The sequence below is a fragment of the Sarcophilus harrisii genome, chromosome 5 (assembly GCF_902635505.1).
Source record: "Sarcophilus harrisii chromosome 5, mSarHar1.11, whole genome shotgun sequence".
In the NCBI taxonomy this organism is placed as follows: Eukaryota; Metazoa; Chordata; class Mammalia; order Dasyuromorphia; family Dasyuridae; genus Sarcophilus; species Sarcophilus harrisii.
The window spans coordinates 240,132,048-240,151,242 of record NC_045430.1 but is presented as its reverse complement, the minus strand read 5'-3'; the positions used below and the strand labels follow the sequence as shown (position 1 = coordinate 240,151,242).

General features: G+C 34.0%; 1 protein-coding gene across 18 annotated transcripts in view; it reads right to left on the bottom strand.

The window, feature by feature from the left end:
- ADAM22 (ADAM metallopeptidase domain 22) overlaps positions 1-19,195 on the bottom strand; it is a 254,828-nt gene that overhangs the window by 115,359 nt on the left and 120,274 nt on the right. For all 18 annotated transcript variants that reach the window (XM_031939952.1, XM_031939953.1, XM_031939954.1 and 15 more), the window contains exon 4: positions 9,011-9,077. In XM_031939952.1, coding sequence (XP_031795812.1) covers positions 9,011-9,077 — 67 coding nt within the window. The remainder of the gene's footprint in view (positions 1-9,010; positions 9,078-19,195) is intronic.

Genomic DNA, 19,195 nt, shown 5'->3' with positions numbered 1-19,195 from the left:
CTGTGGTAAAAAAAAAAAAATCTTCATTCCTGCTACCAATTTGGAGATCAATCTCTGCTAATTTAACCTATCTTATACTTAGATAGCAGACATCAAGTCTATCATGGGTCCACTAAAATCCATCTCATCTGCCTCAGCACTTCATTTTATCTGTGGCAAAATTCTTTTAAAATGGATACTGTAATATGACTCCCACAAAACTGTAGATTTGCCTAACAGGATCCTAAAATCACAGATATGAATTTTTAAAAAATAAACCAAATAAAAATGAAGTCCTTTGAGAAAATGGTTTTGCTTATTCCCTTCCCTACTTCCCTCTCCCTAATTCTCCCAATGTGTACATACCCCTCCTCCATTTTCCATGTTCTTTACTCAGGACCCATCACTGATCCATATAACTTTCAAAAATTCAACAAATATTTATTGCACAGCTTTTATAGACAGAAGCATTGTAGTATATTGGATAGATTCCTCCTTGAAGTTATTAACTCTTCTATTCATTCCCCAGTCATCGACTATATTATGTTCAACCTCCTCACTACTCTCCCATTAACTCTTAGACTCTTTCCTGGGAACCTGGGATCTGATAGGTGATATAAAGCAAAGTTTCTTAAAGAATGAGCCAAAATCACACATAAAGTCTTACTAAATATGGGGGTTGCAAAAAATGGCAACAGTAAAAAAAATTTCTAAATGCAATGACCAAAAATTCTTAATCAAATATATAATGAAACCGAGGTTTTTCTGGTAGCCCTTGCCCATGTTGTGACTTCTTGGTTCTGAACACACAAAATGGGCATTGCGCATCCACAAACACTGTCAAAGACATTTTGGTTCAGAGTTGAGATGGCATTGTGTGAAAATTTCTCTGATGAAAAGGAATCAAGTGGGAAAAGTTTAAGAAGTCTTGTTGTAGAGAAAGTGTTAATCTACATTGGGAGAGGGACTTTGCTCTCCTGGGAGTTTCAAGTACCCATAAAATGATAGGTTTACTCTCTCTGTCTTTATTCTTCTATGGTCAAGGTGCTATGCTTTGTCTTTTCTGCCATGATTCTGAAAAACATATCTGCCTAAAAATATGAGCATCATTAAGACTTTAAATCAGTTTATTCTTGAGTTCTCTCAATTCATCCAAGAAAACATTAGCATCCAGTTATCCTCAAACAAGAGGTCAATAAGTTTTAAAAGCTTTATCTGTCTATGTACATACCTAACCTGAAAATTTAGAATTTAGAATTTGTTCACACTAAGTAGTTTAGAAACTGTTTAATAAAAGATATCCTGGAATAATTAATAGACTGGCAATAAAAGTAATCCAATGTTCCTCACCTAAGTCAACTATTTGTTTTGGGGGGTATCTGAGAATTTCTTTTTTTCTTTCTGTACATATTCTTTATTTTTATTTTTAATTTTTTAAAATTGGATTTATAACTCACCCAAGATGAAAGTGCTGGGGCTGCTCATGGAGAGCCCCCATAATTTTTTTTTTGTGCTGCCCTTCTAGGTGGCACAAAATCCATTCCCAAATCCAATTGCCCATCCTTAGGCAAGCCAGTCTCCTCACCCTCTATTTCCACTTCCAAAGGTTCACCATATTTATGTCAAACATATTGCAAACACCCAATCCAGTTAGGATCCATCAGCTTCAGTTGCTGCGATTTCCCAATGGCTGACATAACTTCACACTTGTTCCCTTAACTCAAATATCCTTCTTACACTTTTAAATGAAGCTCAACTAACAGTTTGTGGTTGTTTCCTTTAGTTTTAATCCTGAAATACAACAGTCATTCCAAGAAACAGTCAAAGACTTTAGCTTAGATTTTAGATTTTGATTTTTCAAGGTATTCCCTCAAACCAATTAATAAAAAAATAATAGCTAATCTTTATATAATACCTACTATATGCCAGACACACATGCTAAGTAGAGTTTATACTTTATAATTACAATTTTTTATATTTATTATTTTGTAATTATTTAAATATTATATACATACATATTATTTATATATTACTATCTCATTTGATCCTTGTAACAACTCTCCAAGGTGGATGCTATTAGAGAGAAGAAAACTGAGAAAAACTGAAGTTATGTTACTTGCCCAGAGTAACACAGTTAGTAAGAATCTAAGGCCATTATTTAAACTCAGGTCTTCCTGACTCTCCAAGACCATCTCTCTATCCCCTGCATCCCCCGCTTGCCCCAATTAAAAATGTATGAATAAAAATATTCATTAAGCAGCTGCTAGTATTAAAAACCCTATGGCAAATGTTAGGATTTCAAATCAAAAAAGTAGAGACAACACACATAAAAGAAGTGAGTTGCACGATGAATGGCAAGTACCTAAAAGTCTGAAGGGTACAGAGGAGATATGGATGATAAGGTCCAGGGATACATACAATACACTGCCTATATCAGATGCCAGTGCCTGAGGTCTGGGGGGCAGAGCAGCAGGGTAAATGGTAAGGCTTGGAGATGCCCTCTATCTCACCAATTAATAAACATTTATGATTGTCTATGTGCCAGGCACTGTGCTAAGTGTTAGGGATACAAAAAGAGGCAAAAAAAAAAAAAATAACCCCTGCCCTCGAGAAGCTTATGATCTAAAAGCATAAACACCATGCAAATAAATATATACAGAGCAAGCTATATACAGGATAAAAGGGAAATAACTATATATATATAAAATATATAGGATAAATGGAAATAATTATACAGAGCAAGCTATATACAGGATAAATGGGAAATAATTATATATAGGATAAATGGGAAATAATTACACAGAGCAAGCTATATACAGAATAACCGGGAAATAATTAAGAGAGGGAAGACATTAGAATTGAGGGGTCAGGGAAGACTTCCTGTAGAAAGTGGGTTTTAACTTAAAGAAAGCCAGAGAGGTCAGGATTATAGGTGGTGATCCCTAACTTAATTAAATAGTATAAACAGCCATATTGCTCTTTCCACCCCACAACTCTAGAGGGGACCTGGGCAGCCCAGGAATCGGGGTGAAGGGAAGGACACCTCTGCTCTTCTCATCTGGCTGCCTTAAGGGATAATGTGCTATAGAGAAGAATAGAGACCTGGAATATGGAATTATGACATGCAGATTTAAATCCAGACTCTGGTATTTAAAAGAGACTTAATGTCTCTCAGCCACAGTTTTCTCATCTGTAAATTGGGAATAATAATTCTAGCACTACTAACTTCATAGTGTTCTGGAGGGGGAAAGGATGGGAATGGAACCTATGATTTCACTCCAGGTAGGGGCTCCTGGGAAGATACTTACCGAGCAGCAAGCAACTGCTTTCTCTCTCCAATTACACAATGGTTACTCCAGTTCAAACTGTCACATGCCTTCCAAATGGTCTCCTTGAATTGAATTTCTCCACCTTCTAATCTCTAGTTAGCTACCAAGGTGAGCTTTCTGAAATATAGTCTGATCATGTTGCTCTCCTGCTCAGAGACCTTCAGGGGCCTCCCTACTATCTCTAAGCCTGAATTTGAAGCTCAGCATAATCTGGTCTCCCTGTACCTTTCCAGTCTTCTTATGCTTTGTTCCCATTTTCACTGGTCTTGCAGTTTCCCAAACATGGCCAGCATGTCTGGAACACTTTACTTCATATCTTCCTCATCTTTCTTTAGTCTTCAGCTCAAATCCTACCCTCTCCTATAAACCTTTTCCAGTCCTATTAAACCTTTTAGTAATTATTAGTTGCTTACATGGTTTTCCCCACAGTAGAATGTAAACTTTTTGAGGTCAGGGAAATTTTAAAGATTTTCTTGTATCTCTAGAACTTAGCACAGTGACTACTATAGAGTAAGTCTTCAATAGGTGTTTACAGATACCTTGATTTCTTGGAAATTTATAATCTTATAATTTATAATCTTTATAATTTATAAATCAAAGTTGCCTGGAACACTGAGAAGTTAAAAGACTTAGGACAGGGAGCTGCATTAGAACTAGTTAGAACACTGGCTCTGAAGTCAGAAGCAAATATATTCTCAGATATTTACTGCTGGGTAACCTTGGGCAGGACACTTAACTCCAAATGCCTCTTAAAAAAAAAGAAAGGCTTATTTAGAGTGGCAGCCAGTATGTGCTAAAGGCAGTACTTCAACACAGATCATCCTAGATTCATCTTTCTATCCAGTATGAGATTATCAAAGGCAAAACGCCTGATTTTTCTATGTCTCAGCTTCCTCAACCATAACATCTAGATGATAATATTTGCACTCCCTACCTCAGAGGGTTGCTGTGAGGAAAACATTAGAGCACTATGTGAATAAGAGCTATTGTCATTATTTAATTTGTTACATGTTATAGTATTATTAATATAGTATTATGGCACGATATAGCAATTATATTACCATAATTATGCTATATTGTTACAATATCATAGTATATTATATTATCCTAATAAATCAATTGTATTTATATGATATAATAGTGTATTATAATAATATAATAATTTGTTGTTATTAATTATAGTTATAATTGAAAGTGCATCCAAAAACCATCTCTAAGTTTAAGAATAAAAGACCATAAATAATTTTAAGGTTATCACCAAATTTACACAATATTTATAGAAATAAAAGCTGTAAGCAAATACAATAAAAATCAAAGTGTGATACAATCTCTTCCTACCCTGGTGCACAAACCTCAATTAACTGTCACCTATCAAACAGGAAATTTCAATTACCAAGAATACTTTACTGCATTCAGCCTTAGGGAAAAGGATAAGGACAAGATAACCGAGTTATCAATGACTGAGCTATTCTTGGTACACACGTTCAGGAGGGTCCGGATTCTGTTTATGTGCCATTTCAGTCTCCCCTATTTCTAGCTTCTGTGGACACAGTATTCTCCAAGGAGGAAGAGTGTTCAGAACTGACACCGAAGCACTGAAGGATGTCTCACACCAAGGAACCATAAAATGATAATCACTCCAAAGTTTTTTACCAAAGCAGGAAAGTGAGCTAAGACATTTTGGAAAGCAATATGCTTGCGGTTTTTAACTCCAGTCTTGTGTGTGTGACTTTGGAAAACTCCTATAATCTCCTAATCTTCAGTACCCTCATATGGAAAATGGGAATTATCATTCTTGTGCTTTCTCACAGGATGTTTATAACAAGTCAATGAGATAATGAATGTGCAGGAATCTCATTAACGAATATTTTCAACTGTGTTTGAAAATAAAAAGATTAACCAGAATAATTCTAAATTAATCTCGACTTTTAAAATTAGCCAGTAAACTCACTATGTAATCTTTATTTTTAAAATGTCTTGTCTTCATAGGATCACAGATTCAGAACTAAAAGCTATCTTAAAATAATGAATAAATAAAAAGGATCTATTAATATTTTGTTGTTGTTCAGTCATGTGTAATTCTTCAGGACCCTATTTGGGGTTTTCTTGGCAAGGATATCAGATGGTTTGCCATTTTCTTCTCTAGCTCATTTTACTGATAAGGAATTGAGCAAACAGAGTTAATTTGTCCAGGTCACACAGCTATTAAATGGCTGCGGCAAGATTTAACTCAGGTCCTCCTGATACCTGAGCTGGAATTCCATCCACTGCAACACCTAGATGCCCCATTAAATGTTTAGTATGGGTTAAACATTGGGATTTAAAAAACAAACAGACAAGCTCTGTGCAAGATAGAGGCTGTCCTCAAAGTGCTTACATTCTAAAAGAGATAATCCAATCCATTTCACTCAATACACAACAAAAAAAATTGAGCCTAGGATTGTTAAACGACTTCTCAGGATGAAACATCATAATTAGTAGAACTGAAATGTGAATTTAGGTCTTTTGACTCCAAATAATCAATCTCTGATTGGTCATTGCCTTGATCAAACTGAGACCTGTTAAAGACCAACTTTAAAGCCAAAGTCTCCTACTGCCTCCAGGGCCATTTCTTTTCTTTTCTTTTCTTTTTAATAGCCTTTTATTTACAGGGTATATGCATGGGTAACTTTACAGCATTAACAATTGCCAAACCTCTTGTTCCAATTTTTCACCTCTTACCCCCCCCACCCCCTTCCCTAGATGGCAGGATGACCAGTAGATGTTAAATATATTAAAATATAAATTAGATACACAATAAGTATACATGACCAAAACGTTATTTTGCTGTACAAAAAGAATCAGACTCTGAAATATTGTACAATTAGCTTGTGAAGGAAATCAAAAATGCAGGTGTGCATAAATATAGGGATTGGGAATTCAATGTAATGGTTTTTAGTCATCTCCCAGAGTTCTTTTTCTGGGCAGCTGGTTCAGTTCATTACTGCTCCATTGGAAATGATTTGGTTGATCTCGTTGCTGAGGATGGCCTGGTCCATCAGAACTGGTCATCATATAGTATTGTTCTCCAGGGCCATTTCTAGTCATTCTGATATATACCTGCTCTCTGGAATTAGATGGCTTCCGAGGAGAGTCAGGTGACTTTGCCTTCCTCACTTAAATCTAATTTACTCACCTATCATAGCTTCACCTCCCTGGTATCAGAATCCTCTACAGAACAAAGACCTATACCACTAACCCCCTTCCTATTGAATCACATTTCCTCCCAGACTAAACATATGCGATATCAAGTAATCTAATATATGTTAAACATGGTAGAAATATATGTTAAATCCAATATATGCATATAACTTTTTATAAACAGTCAGATTAATGAAAAGTAAAAATAACTCTTGGCTTGATTTTGTTTGTCCTTAGAAATTATTATTCTAATAATAACATGTAATAATAAATAATAAATAGCCCCGACAATAAAATGAAAATGTACATACAAAAACAAACAAACCTTAAACCAGAAAGCTGACAGATGAGACATTAATTTTTTAAATGGCATTCGGAAAAGAAAAATCAAAGAAGCAACACAGGACTGTATAGAAAGTCTCACTTGAAAATAACCACAACAAAATCCTGAAAGTAAATACATGGATTACCAAGAGAAGAAGGAAAATCTGGGATTTCCTGTATAAAAAAAGTAAACTTCCTAAATGGGTACAATCATGGGAGGGGAGAAAACCTACTATGAAGGCACAACAGAGAGAGATTAGCAGAGAAGTAAATGGCATCTGAAATTCAAACTGATAGGGCAATCTTCAACAGTTGCACTGTGTTCCTGGAGAAAACCCAGAGGAAATTTTTGAATTAGATTTTTTAATGGATTGGAAACAAGTGAAAGTGATGGATGGGATCAGTGCGGTTTCCTAAAGGGAGGAAAAGGGGAAGTATTCAGGCATTAGTATTTTGGCATACCAGGTCCCCGGGCTTTGGAAACTGGGAATTTGGGGGTGGGGTAGGGGAATGCAGATTAAGAAGTGATTGAGACGTCTTAATTCCAGTAAAGACAATTTTCTAAGGATAATAATGGAATGACACATTCTTTCCTTCCATATTACTGGGAAAAAAATTTGGGGAACCAATACAGCAGATTTGGGGCCTTAGAAAAAATTTTCTTCTAACTGATGGAGAAAAGTAGTGAAAACAATAGTACAGAAAGGAGAGAGGAAGGGGGTTTTCTCTCAAGGCACAACTAGAGTCTTTGTTACTAAGACATTACTGTATATCAAAAGGAGGTAATCCAAGAAAAGGTAGTCTACCAAAACCAAGCTCTTCTAGATCATACCCTTCTGACTTTAAGTTTTTTGTTTTATTTTTCTTTTCTGCTTTCCTCTATCACATTAAAATAAGTAAGACATGAAGGGGTTGGGGATGGGGTAGGTGGGTTCAACAATCATTTATTGCAAGATCACCAGGCAAGATGAGTTGTAAATCCATAGATTTCAAGTTGTAAAGCACCTTTGAGGCTAACAGTCCAATTCCTACATTTTACAGAAAATGAAACTAAGGTCCAAGTTGATGAGGGACTCAGTATTCTTTCTATTGTATGACACTGATGAAAAAACAGGAATGCTCTCTCCAAGCTCTCACTCACAGGCCCTGCCTCCACAGATGCTGGAAAGCTAATACTTGCTCCTTCCCAAACTCCCCACAAAGAACAGGAAAGTCACACCTGCCAAACTGACATAGGTGATTAGCATCACTTATATCCTGCTGGTCATAGGAGGCAGGTAACGGTGCTCAATTTTTTAGGTTTCTGAATGGCATTGTCTTCTGAAACTAACTCCTCCTTTACACTACAGGGACACAGAATCAACAGTCAACAATCAGCAACATTTATTACGTAAGCTCTTGCTATGTGCCAGGCACCAGACTGAGCCCTAATGATATAAAAAAGGCAAAAACGCCAATAGAAACTAACATTTTTAAAAAGAAAAAGGAACATTTATATATGTACATTCTTTGTCTGTCTATCTCTATATATCTATTTAATCTATACTATCTACCCTATCTTTCTGTTTATCTATTAATCATCTATCTATCCAAACTATCTAACTGCTTCTCTATCTATCCATCTATCTACCTATCCATCCATCTATACTGTCTATTTATCATTTATCTATCCTAACATCTATGTGTCTGTCTGTCTATATTTTGCACTTAAAAGAAACATTTTAGTATTCCAAGGACAATTGGCTTTATATCTATTAAGTGAAGATTCCCCAAACTGGGCGATCCCCCTGAGAGATAATTGATAAATTATAAAATAATTCTCCACATTGCTTCATAACAATAATGGCTAATATTTATATGGCACTTTAAGATTTCCAAAGCACTTTAAATATTATTAAAATATTATTCCAACAATCTTGGAAGTTATGTGCTATAGTGTATCCACTTTACAGATAAAGAAACTGAGGCACACAGCAATTAGGTGACTTGCCCAGGGCCACACAGAAAGCATCTAAAGCTGGCTTTGAATTTCAAATCTTCATAATTCTAAGTCCAGTGCCCTAGTCACTATGCTACTTCACTATTTTAATTAGAATTCCCACAACAGAGAAATTTAATCTTTATATTTTGTCTAAAGCAAAAGTTTCACAAATTATCTACATACACATACATACATACAAGAGAAAAGTTTCACTTACTTTAACTTCCACAATATTTCCTCCATGGTCAATGTGTCTCTCCAGGTATTCAGACGACAGCAAATCACTGAAATAAGGGAATAGCAAAGTGAATAGAGGTGCTCTTAGAAATCTACAATCTCTCTGTACCTGTCCTTTCCATAACTCACATACTTCTTTTAACAATTTCTCCACGGGATTTCAAGTTTTAGATTTTGACAGGCACCAGAGACATGGAAGAAAGTATGCAGTGATATACAGCACTTCTAAAACAACTACTGGAAAAAAAATTCATTTTGTCCTTTTCCTTAAATTTTTTTAAATCAAAAATAATTTTTTTAAAAGCTATTATTAAGCGCTCATTATGTACAGTGAACTGTTGTAGGCACCATAACAAGTACAAAGATGAATAAACCAAGAATACTGGCCTCCATCATGACTCACTAGACAAATCTACACTGTAGACAAATTATTATAAAACATACATAAAAAGATTGTAAAGTGTTATTAGATCATTTGAAGACGTATCCGAGAGTTGAAGAAATAAGCAGTTGAATGGAACTGGTCTTTGGACTGCATGAGAAGGATGAGAAAAGGCAGAAAAATTAAGAAGTAGAAGCAGAAAAGGATATTTTAAGTGCAGAGACCAGTATGAACAATATGCAGAGTGCCTGACTAGTTAAATGTACAGTAAATTTGACTAACCCACTTTCACACATTTCTTTATCCCTCACATGTATGGCCCATGATTTAACCTAGCAAAACTTGAAACATAGACCATATTACTCCTCTAATCAAAATCTTCAATAGCTTCCTTTAGGAAAAATGTAAAATCTTTGGCCCAACATTTAAAATCCTCTACAACCTAGTTCTTTCCATCCAAACAGTTCCAGTTTTATTTTTGTTTAACATTTTACTATTCCAAATTTTCCAAAATACTTAGCTTTTGTTAAGTAATCAACTATTGGAGTTCAATAAAAAGCATCTCAGCCTAATTTATTGTCATAAAATTCCCTCAATTCTTTTTTTTTCTCTCAAAAATCAGCTCCTTTCTTATTTTATGATTAGGCACCCTTTAGCCAGAGGGAATTCTCTTTTTTGAGGAGCTAAATTTAGGGAGAAAAAAACATTCTAAACATCATTCTAACCAAGTGACATTCTAATTGGATAGTGACTGTGATAAGCTCTTCCATTACTTGTGCTAATTTGTCTTACCACTTTCCCTTCATTATGACTAAAATGCTATAGTAATCTATCTCTAAGCTTCCACCCTTCTTAATCCTCATGACCCTGAAATACCAAATAAAACAGCAACTTCTTTCTTGTATTCCCCCCATTCCTATCCCAACTCAACTGTGCCTCTCCTCAATCACATTCTGTCTCTTCCTATTTTTCTGTCTCCTCTCAGTCTGTCCTTCTGAACTTCTATTGTATTACATTCCCCAAATTCCCTCAAACCTTAATTTTTTCCTCAAAAATATCTCTAACTAATGGAAACTTGGCTTTCCTGTGGGAAGATCATATCCATATCTACCCTCTCCCTTTACTGACTTAATCTAACCATGATATCCACCCAGTACAGTAGTTATGTCTAAATTCTCAACATTCTGCAGGTATGTTCTACTTGGAAGATTAAAATCTTTGGAATTTCTAACTGACTAAAATTTCCTGTCCTTCTATCTCCTTCTATGACTACCCTCCTACTGAATTTATTCTCATCTTGATTGCTATTAGGCTATTTCATATATCATAATTTCACTTGAGTCCTTATCTACAAAAGCTTGGTCTACATCTGTTACTATGCACTAACCATATTTCTAATTCCTTGGAAATAGAAAGATCAAAGGTTGTGGTAGCTATATTTGGTATGGGAGCAGGGATTAGGTACTAGAAGGGACCACTGAGGCTGAGAAGACTGAGATGTCCTTCTCCTTTGTGAGCTACTTCTCCTTTCATATGTGAACAGTTTAGCTGGTTGAAAGAGGTAGGTTTTAAGAATCAATATTTTGTTATTTTATTAAAAGGAATGAGAAATCAGAATATTTGATCCAGCTTCTTTCAGTTTTTCTGACTTCTACGACTATTTTTTTCTACTCTCACTGTCACTTCACTAAACTTTCACTGAAGTTATCATGGTCATTTCCCCAAGTTCCTCCATTGTGTGTGTGTGTGTGTGTGTGTGTGTTGAAGCATGTAGGAACATCCAAATTTCTTTCCTAAATATAAAGTTTATCTATCTCTATATTGAAAACTATGTCATTCTGGGGATATTGAAATAAGTTGAAAAATTATCAAAAAGCTTTATATTTATGATGTAGGAAGAAGGCATGTCCCTAGAGTAAATTGAGTAAGAGCTGAATTGGAGATTCCTCCCTACTCCATAGTTCTTATGAGTGAACTAGTGTTAACTTGTATGTAAAAGTCAATCTCAATTGTCACTTCCAACGAAATTCACCCAAATTGTAATTGCTTTACGTGGAAAAAACACTAATTATATTGGGGAATGTTTCCCTCAGGTTTTCTCAGAAGACATCCCCAATACTGCAAAGAAAAGAGACTGATTTTATATATATATATGACATTGTATGTATTAAATATATAATATATAAATATATTCCTGTATGTATGTATTTATGTATGTGTGTGTGTGTGTGTGTGTGTGTATATATATATGTACGTGTGTGTTAGGTGACTATCATGATGGTCAATAATCATTTGGATGTGTAAGTTCTGAGTATAATAGTATATGTTATATTAGCTCATAGGTGTTTTCTTCAGATTTTCTCAGAATATATGCTCAGTACTTCAAAGAAAAAAGATTTATTTAAAATACACATATGTGTATGCTGATTAAAAATAGTTGATTTAAAGAAATATACACACAAGTGTATATATTTTAATTTTCATTTAATTAATAATTATGTTTTAATATTAAAGGGCTGATTAAAAATCTATATATACATATATGTATGTAACTATTTTAAAATATACACATTCTAAGTATAATAGCATAATATATGCGTATATATTACACTAGGTCACATATGTTTTCCTCAATTTCTTTCAGAACATATATGTATGTGTACATTTTTAATGATTAAATATTAAACCTGTTTTAAATTAAAAAAATAATTATTAATTTAATGAAAATTGCAATATTGGGTGCATGTTCTGAGAAAATGTGAGGGAAAAATATGACTTAGTATAATAGATATATGCATTCAGATATGTATACATAAAAAAGCTTATACATACAAATGATCGCTGACCATCAAAATAATTCACCTAGATGATCATACAGTTATTTCAAGGGAGCTGGTAATACTGAAAAGATTTTTGGACCCCTTCTTTGTAGCTTTAGGTGAAACGACACGCAAGAAAAAAAATCCATCTCTTTATTTAATTTTTGACTTTAAAAAAAAAGAATTATTTCAATCACTGACTTTTTTCACCAGAATTTAGAATTCCTAAATGTCTTTGTCAGCTTCCAAAAATTAAATACACCCTCCAAGGTCAAAGATTTGTTACCACCATGAATATTCAAAGTAATTTGCAAAATTATAACAATAATTACAAGGAAGAAGTCTCAAAAATGACTTCGGCAGCAGTAGCACTATTGAGAGAAAGCACTCAGCTGCCCAAGGTTAACTTAGGAGTTCTGGTATTTTTGTTGGAAAAAAATTCAGGACCATGCCTTTGTAGCCATATGCTTCCTACTAGTTCAAGACATCATTAAGTTGAAAGAAACTTGGCAGAAACAGGTTAACATTCTATACCTTGGCATTGTTAGTTTTTGTAATTGGAGCTGATAATCAGATCTTTAGAGCTGGAACAGAGAAGGCAAAGATACTTTCCTATCTTCTGAGAATTTTGTATCATCATTTTTCTCCCAAACCATTTGGGAGCTTATTTTGCTGTGGAAAATTACTGAACTTTTCATCTAACAGAACACTTAGCACTTTCAGCTTATAAGAAAACATGCAAAAAAAAAAAGATGAGAAGAAAAGAGGAGGAAGGGAGAGGTTACTTATTATAAGCATTATATATTCTAGGTAAAGAAAGATTGATTTGGAACATGTTATATGTGGCACCTCTCTTCAAATATATTTAATGAGCCATTGTGCTCTATTTGAGCTAAATTCAGCAACTAAACCAGTAAAAAAGAACAAAACCTATGTTTTCAGTGCAGTTTTTTCCATTAGGAATTCAAATGATACTTTAATAAAGGTGCAATCAATGTATGATATACATATTTTAGATTAAGCTGCAGGGAAACAGGTAGAGTCTGACTCAGAATAATCTCTGTTACAAAACATACTGGTCTTAAGGCATCTATAAAATAAAAATAATTGCTCTTTTAAAGGCAATTTGATTTCTTCCCAATAACCCGTTGTGATAAGTAATCCAAGAATCATTATCCTAATGTTATAAATTAGGAAACAGGATTAGAAAATTTAAATGATCTGTCTAGTTTTTGCTCAGGTAACAATTTTCCCTGTTTAATTTATAACTAAGGACTTCTGAACTGCCCATCAAACATTTCTATATATTTCAAATGCTACTCATCTTTTCCCTGGTTTCAGTCAACAGTAAGTGCTCATTGTATTAGACCCTTGGGTAAGGGGAAACAGTAAAGATTAAACATTGCCCCTGCCTTCTAATAAAAATGTATTCAGTCTGAAAAGATTAAGAAGAATGAAACAGATCTATACTTAGCCATTAACTAGGGGTTTGGAGGAAAGTGTATAAAAAGGACAGAACAGATATGATATATAGATAAGTAAAAAGTTTAAGTGTCTATTAAGAGCTCAGAAAGTGTTTGTTGAAATGAGCTACATTTAATTAACTTGGTTTGAAAAGGACTGTAGATTGGAGGCTGGCTAATTATTAAGGAAACACTTCGTGAATCGACTGAATACTCAGCTGATTTTTTTTTTCATTTTTCATCAAATTTAGTTTCCTTTTAAAATATCAGACAGATCCCTTTAAGTTCCCTAAGACTCCTCTCCCCATGACTAAAACCTTTCTTCTAGGAAAGAAAAACATTTAAGGAAAAATCAATAAAGATAAATAATGAGAGAAGGCAAGCCAATTGAATCTAACAAAGTATGCAGAATTTTACATCCACTGTTGTTCTTCCAAAGAGGTAGATGTGTTTTCTTTGCATTTCTCCAAGGTCAAGGTTGTACTTTGCTAAAATTTAATAGAAGTGGAGGAGGGAGTATAATAGTTCTAGTAAAAGGAAATTTTCTTATGCAACGATGTACTCAAAGGCGGAAGGATATCATAAGCAGCAGAATAAACCAATGGTCCAGTTATTTGAGCAGCAATGGAAAGGGGAAATATGGCATTGATCATTCCAAAAAGATAAGAAAAGAAAAGATATACCATCCTGAGGTAGCCCAGGTATACATTTCAAGTCCAATCAGAATCCTAAACTATTAGAAATTTATTAATCATTTTCAGAAGAGCATCTATCCAGCAACTTCTTGTCTGGCTGATTCTAAGAGGACATACAAATTTATCTTGTGATATATTATTATAAGGAAGAGTGGAAAGAATGTTGAAGGATTTATACCTAAAAGACCTGGCTCTGAATTTTGACTCTCCCACTTCCTTGCAGTGTCACCTTATGCAAAATACTTTAGGCTCTCTGGTCTTGTTTTCCTGATTTGCAAAGTGCTAGGCTGAATTAATTGACCTCTAAGATTCAAGATTTTTGATCTATTTAAAATATTGTGAGAATGCTAAACCTGCACTCATTAACACAATATTTTCTTTTCTTGATCAAGAAGAGGAAATATTGCTTAAAGACACCAATCTAAAAAGTAAGCCCAAAAGTCTTGGTAAGAAATAGCCATAAAGAATAAAATATTAAGAAGCAAACCTCCATGCTGTACTTTCATTTAGAGTGCAGAAAATCTAGGAGGCTGAAGGCCTTTAAAAATTCTAATTTCCAGGACTACAATCTGCCCACAGCTTACAAAAGAGCAGTATTTCAAAAGGTTGAGAGTCAGTCACTTAGAACTTGGAATACATTTTTTCATGGAAATGATGTAATACAGGATAAAAATTTCACAGACCATCCCACAAAAGCCTATGTAAACCAAAACATACCTTAAATATCACAATTTACTAATCAAGAAGAAAAGCACCAGAGGGATTTCTTAGACCTAGGGTCAAATCCCAGCATGGGATCCTGGGCAAATCAATTTTCTTCTGTCATCTTTGTGAGTAAAAATGGAGATGATTACCCACATAGTGGGTTTCTGTGAAGTAAGCATTTTCTAAACCTTGAAATGTCATAGAAATGTGAGTTGTTAAAGATAGCACCTTAGAATCACCCACTTTTTTTTTTAGCAATATGAATAAATTTAGATATTTGGGTTTTGGGGATAAATCTCTGAGATGTAATCCCAGTTGTGGAATCCTCTAAAATTTTAGTAACTTTCTTGCATAATTCAAATCTCTGCTTTGACATTATAGAAGTATGTTATATAAAAGCACACAAAATAATGATTAATAACAATGATTCTTAAAAGTCCTATAATTATTGTTGTCCCCATTTTAGAGATAAGGACATTAAGGTCCAAAAAGATTAAGACAAATGGAAATTCAGACAGATAACAAGAATCTAAAATGGGATTTATACTCAAATTTCTCAATAGTTGTGTGTGGTTCAAGCTTTTTCTACTACATTTTGATGAGTTTCTTAAATTAGGTCTAATAGGATGTCATCTTCTTTGGGGAATTCATGTTTTGTATTTTAATTTTTTTTTTTTACCAAGCTATGACCTAAAATAAAGTTTTCTCCCAATGTGGCTATGCCTTTTTTTCATGACATTCATTATACAAATCATATGTCAAGAAGCAAAGGGGTAAAAAAAAAAACACAACACAGTAAAAGTCAAAAGCTCAGAAACAAATGCTTCTGGTTTCCTTCTGCTCTTCCAGCTCTCTCTCTCCCTTCCCTTACTGGATATCATCAGTCTGTCATCCTGGACTATGGGGCTGCTAATAAACTCCATCCTTAGCTTCAGAGTGCCAAATGAGAGCTATTGTCTCAGATTTCAGCCTTTGGAGAAAGCAGAATTAGTATGGTTCACCCATGTTAGGATTTTCCTCTATTTTTCTTTTAAAATACCCATTACTGATGATTTCAGAAAAACCTAGAAAGAATGAACAAACTGATGCAAAGTAAACCAGGAGAACTCCGTAAATAGTAAGAACAATATTGTACAACAAACAATTGTGAATGACTTAGCTATTTTTAATAATACAATGATTCAAGAGAATCTCAAAAGACTCATAATGAAATATGCTATCTGCCTGCAGAAAAAGAATTGATGGAGTCTGAATGTATTCAGACAGACGTAAATTTTGCTTTCTCTCTCTCTCTCCCCTTTCTTCCCTCCTTTCCCTCCTTTCTTCCTTCCGTCCTTCCTTCCTTCCTTTTTTCCTTCCCTCCCTCTCTTCCCTTTTTTCTTCTTTTCTTTCTTCCTCCCTCCCTCTCTCTGTCTCTTTCTTTTTTGGTTGAATTTTCTTCCACAAAATAATCAATATGGAAATATGTTGTATATGATTTTACATATATAACCTATATCATATAGCTTACCATTTCAAGAAGGAGGATAGGGAGGTATAGAATTTAGAGTTCAAAACTTTTTTTTAAATTTTTATTTAATAGCCTTTTATTTACAGGTTATATGCATGGGTAACTTTACAGCATTAACAATTGCCAAACCTCTTGTTTCAATTTTTCATGTCTTACCCCTTACCCCCTCCCCCAGATGGCACGATAACCAGTAGATGTTAAATATATTAAAATATAAATTAGATACACAATAAGTATACATGACCAAACCGTTATTTTGCTGTACAAAAGAATCTGAAATATTGTACAATTAGCTTTTGAAGGAAATTAAAAATGCAGGTGGGCAAAAATATAGGGATTGGGAATTCAATGTAATGGTTTTTAGTCATCTCCCAGAGTTCTTTTGCTGGGCATAGCTGGTTCAGTTCATTACTGCTCCATTGGAAATGATTTGGTTGATCTCATTGCTGAGGACGGCCAGGTCCATCAGAACTGGTCATCATATAGTATTGTTGTTGAAGTATATAATGATCTCCTGGTCCTGCTCATTTCACTCAGCATCAGTTCGTGTAAGTCTCTCCAGGCCTTTCTGAAATCATCCTGTTGGTCATTTCTTACAGAACAATAATATTCCATAATATTCATATACCACAATTTATTCAGCCATTCTCCAACTGATGGGCATCCATTCAGTTTCCAGTTTCTGGCCACTACAAATAGGGCTGCCACAAACATTCGTGCACATACAGGTCCCTTTCCCTTCTTTATAATCTCTTTGGGATATAAGCCCAGTAGTAACACTGCTGGATCAAAGGGTATGCACAGTTTGATAACTTTTTGAGCATAGTTCCAAATTGCTTAGAGTTCAAAACTTTAATAAAGAATGTTAATAATTGTATTTACATGTAATTGAGGAGGATAAAATATTATAATTTTATAATACACTAATATGGAAAGAAAAAAATTTAGTAATATCAGCTCACATGCCCAAATCTTTAAAATGATACATCAATTAGCATTGTCACCCAAAGACTAGAAAAAATTATCATATTATTAACAAATGACACAATTTGCAACACTGGGCTACTGGGTTGAAACAAATCATTTCAGAGTATTGAGTAAGTAAAAATTTAGGTCCTCTCTGTATTCTCCCTTAAAGGGAATAATATTTGTCACTTACCTATGTCAGAGGCCTCCTCAGCTAGCATCTTAAAATATAAATGTTGTAAAGATGATGACGAGATAATGGATGAAAACCATAACATATTCACATTGTATTCTTACATAATTTTCATTTAGGGCAGTGAATAATCTCAAAATACATCATTTCTACATTTTTAATTGATACTTCAATTATTCTGGAATTAAGAAAGCCAACATATGACAGTCCCCAAACAGATTTTATTCTGGCCTCCTGAGCTTATGCATTTCAATAAAATCATTTGTTAAATGTTCATTCAACATATGGTGAAACAAAAAAACCCCACAATTAATATGTTTATATCTGAGGTTACACAGCAAGGTTTTGTTTGAGGATAAATCCATAGTACACATCTTATTTGTAGTCTAAGGGAAAGTAAAACTGAAGTACCTTTGAATGCACATGGAACAGAATCGATTTTCATTTTCAAAAGAAAAATACAATTGCCACCTACTATACTGCACTGTTTGCAAATTAGTTTAAGTGAAATTAAATGTAAAGGTAGTGCTAATAAACTTGTATTCATTGAGCCTTTTAAAGTGAATTGTAAAAAAAAAAAATGGAAAATTTAAAATGACATGAAATTTCTTGGGGATAAAGGTTCCATCTTAGTTATTTTTACCTCTGGAATTTTTACTTCTGTCTAGAACATAGTACAATGTGTTACATTTAGTAAGCCTTTAGAAAATATTTATTGCATGAAGAAAGAATCTTACTACAGAGTTATTAATTAACTCAGAGTTAAAGTAATTAACTCTTAATATTAAACTAATAATAACAAACTAAGAAAATTGCTAATTCACTAGTAGAGTTAATTATAGTCCATTCAATTAATTAGTTGAAGCTATTAACTCTTGAATCTTAGGAAACTTTTTAATGATTAAAATTGTTAATCATGGGGGCAGCTAGGTAGCACAGTGGATAGACCACCGGTCCTGAAGTCAAGAGAACTTGAGTTCAAATATGACCTCAGACACTTAATACTTCCTAGCTGTGTTACCCTGGGCAAGTCACTTAACCCCAATCACCTCAGCAAAACAAATAAATAAATGAACAAATAAACAGATAAATAAAGTTGTTAATTTTTAATCAATAATTAGACAGATAGCATTATAAAGTCATAGAATGCAAGATTTAGAACAGGGAGAAGAGTTGGTGAAGAAGAAGAAGAAGAAGAATCTAGCCCAAACCCTTTTCTTTATAAGGGGTGAAGAATGAGGCTCACAAAATTTGAATGCTTTAACTAATGTTAATGAGATAATAAGTAGAAACACTGGCATTTGAACCAGGATTTGAATTTCCATTTTATGTCTAGCATTCTTTACACAGCACTGAACTTTCACTTTTTTATGTGAACACTTTTTATGCAATAATAATATATAGAGGAGGATGTAAATGAAATCTGGAAGCA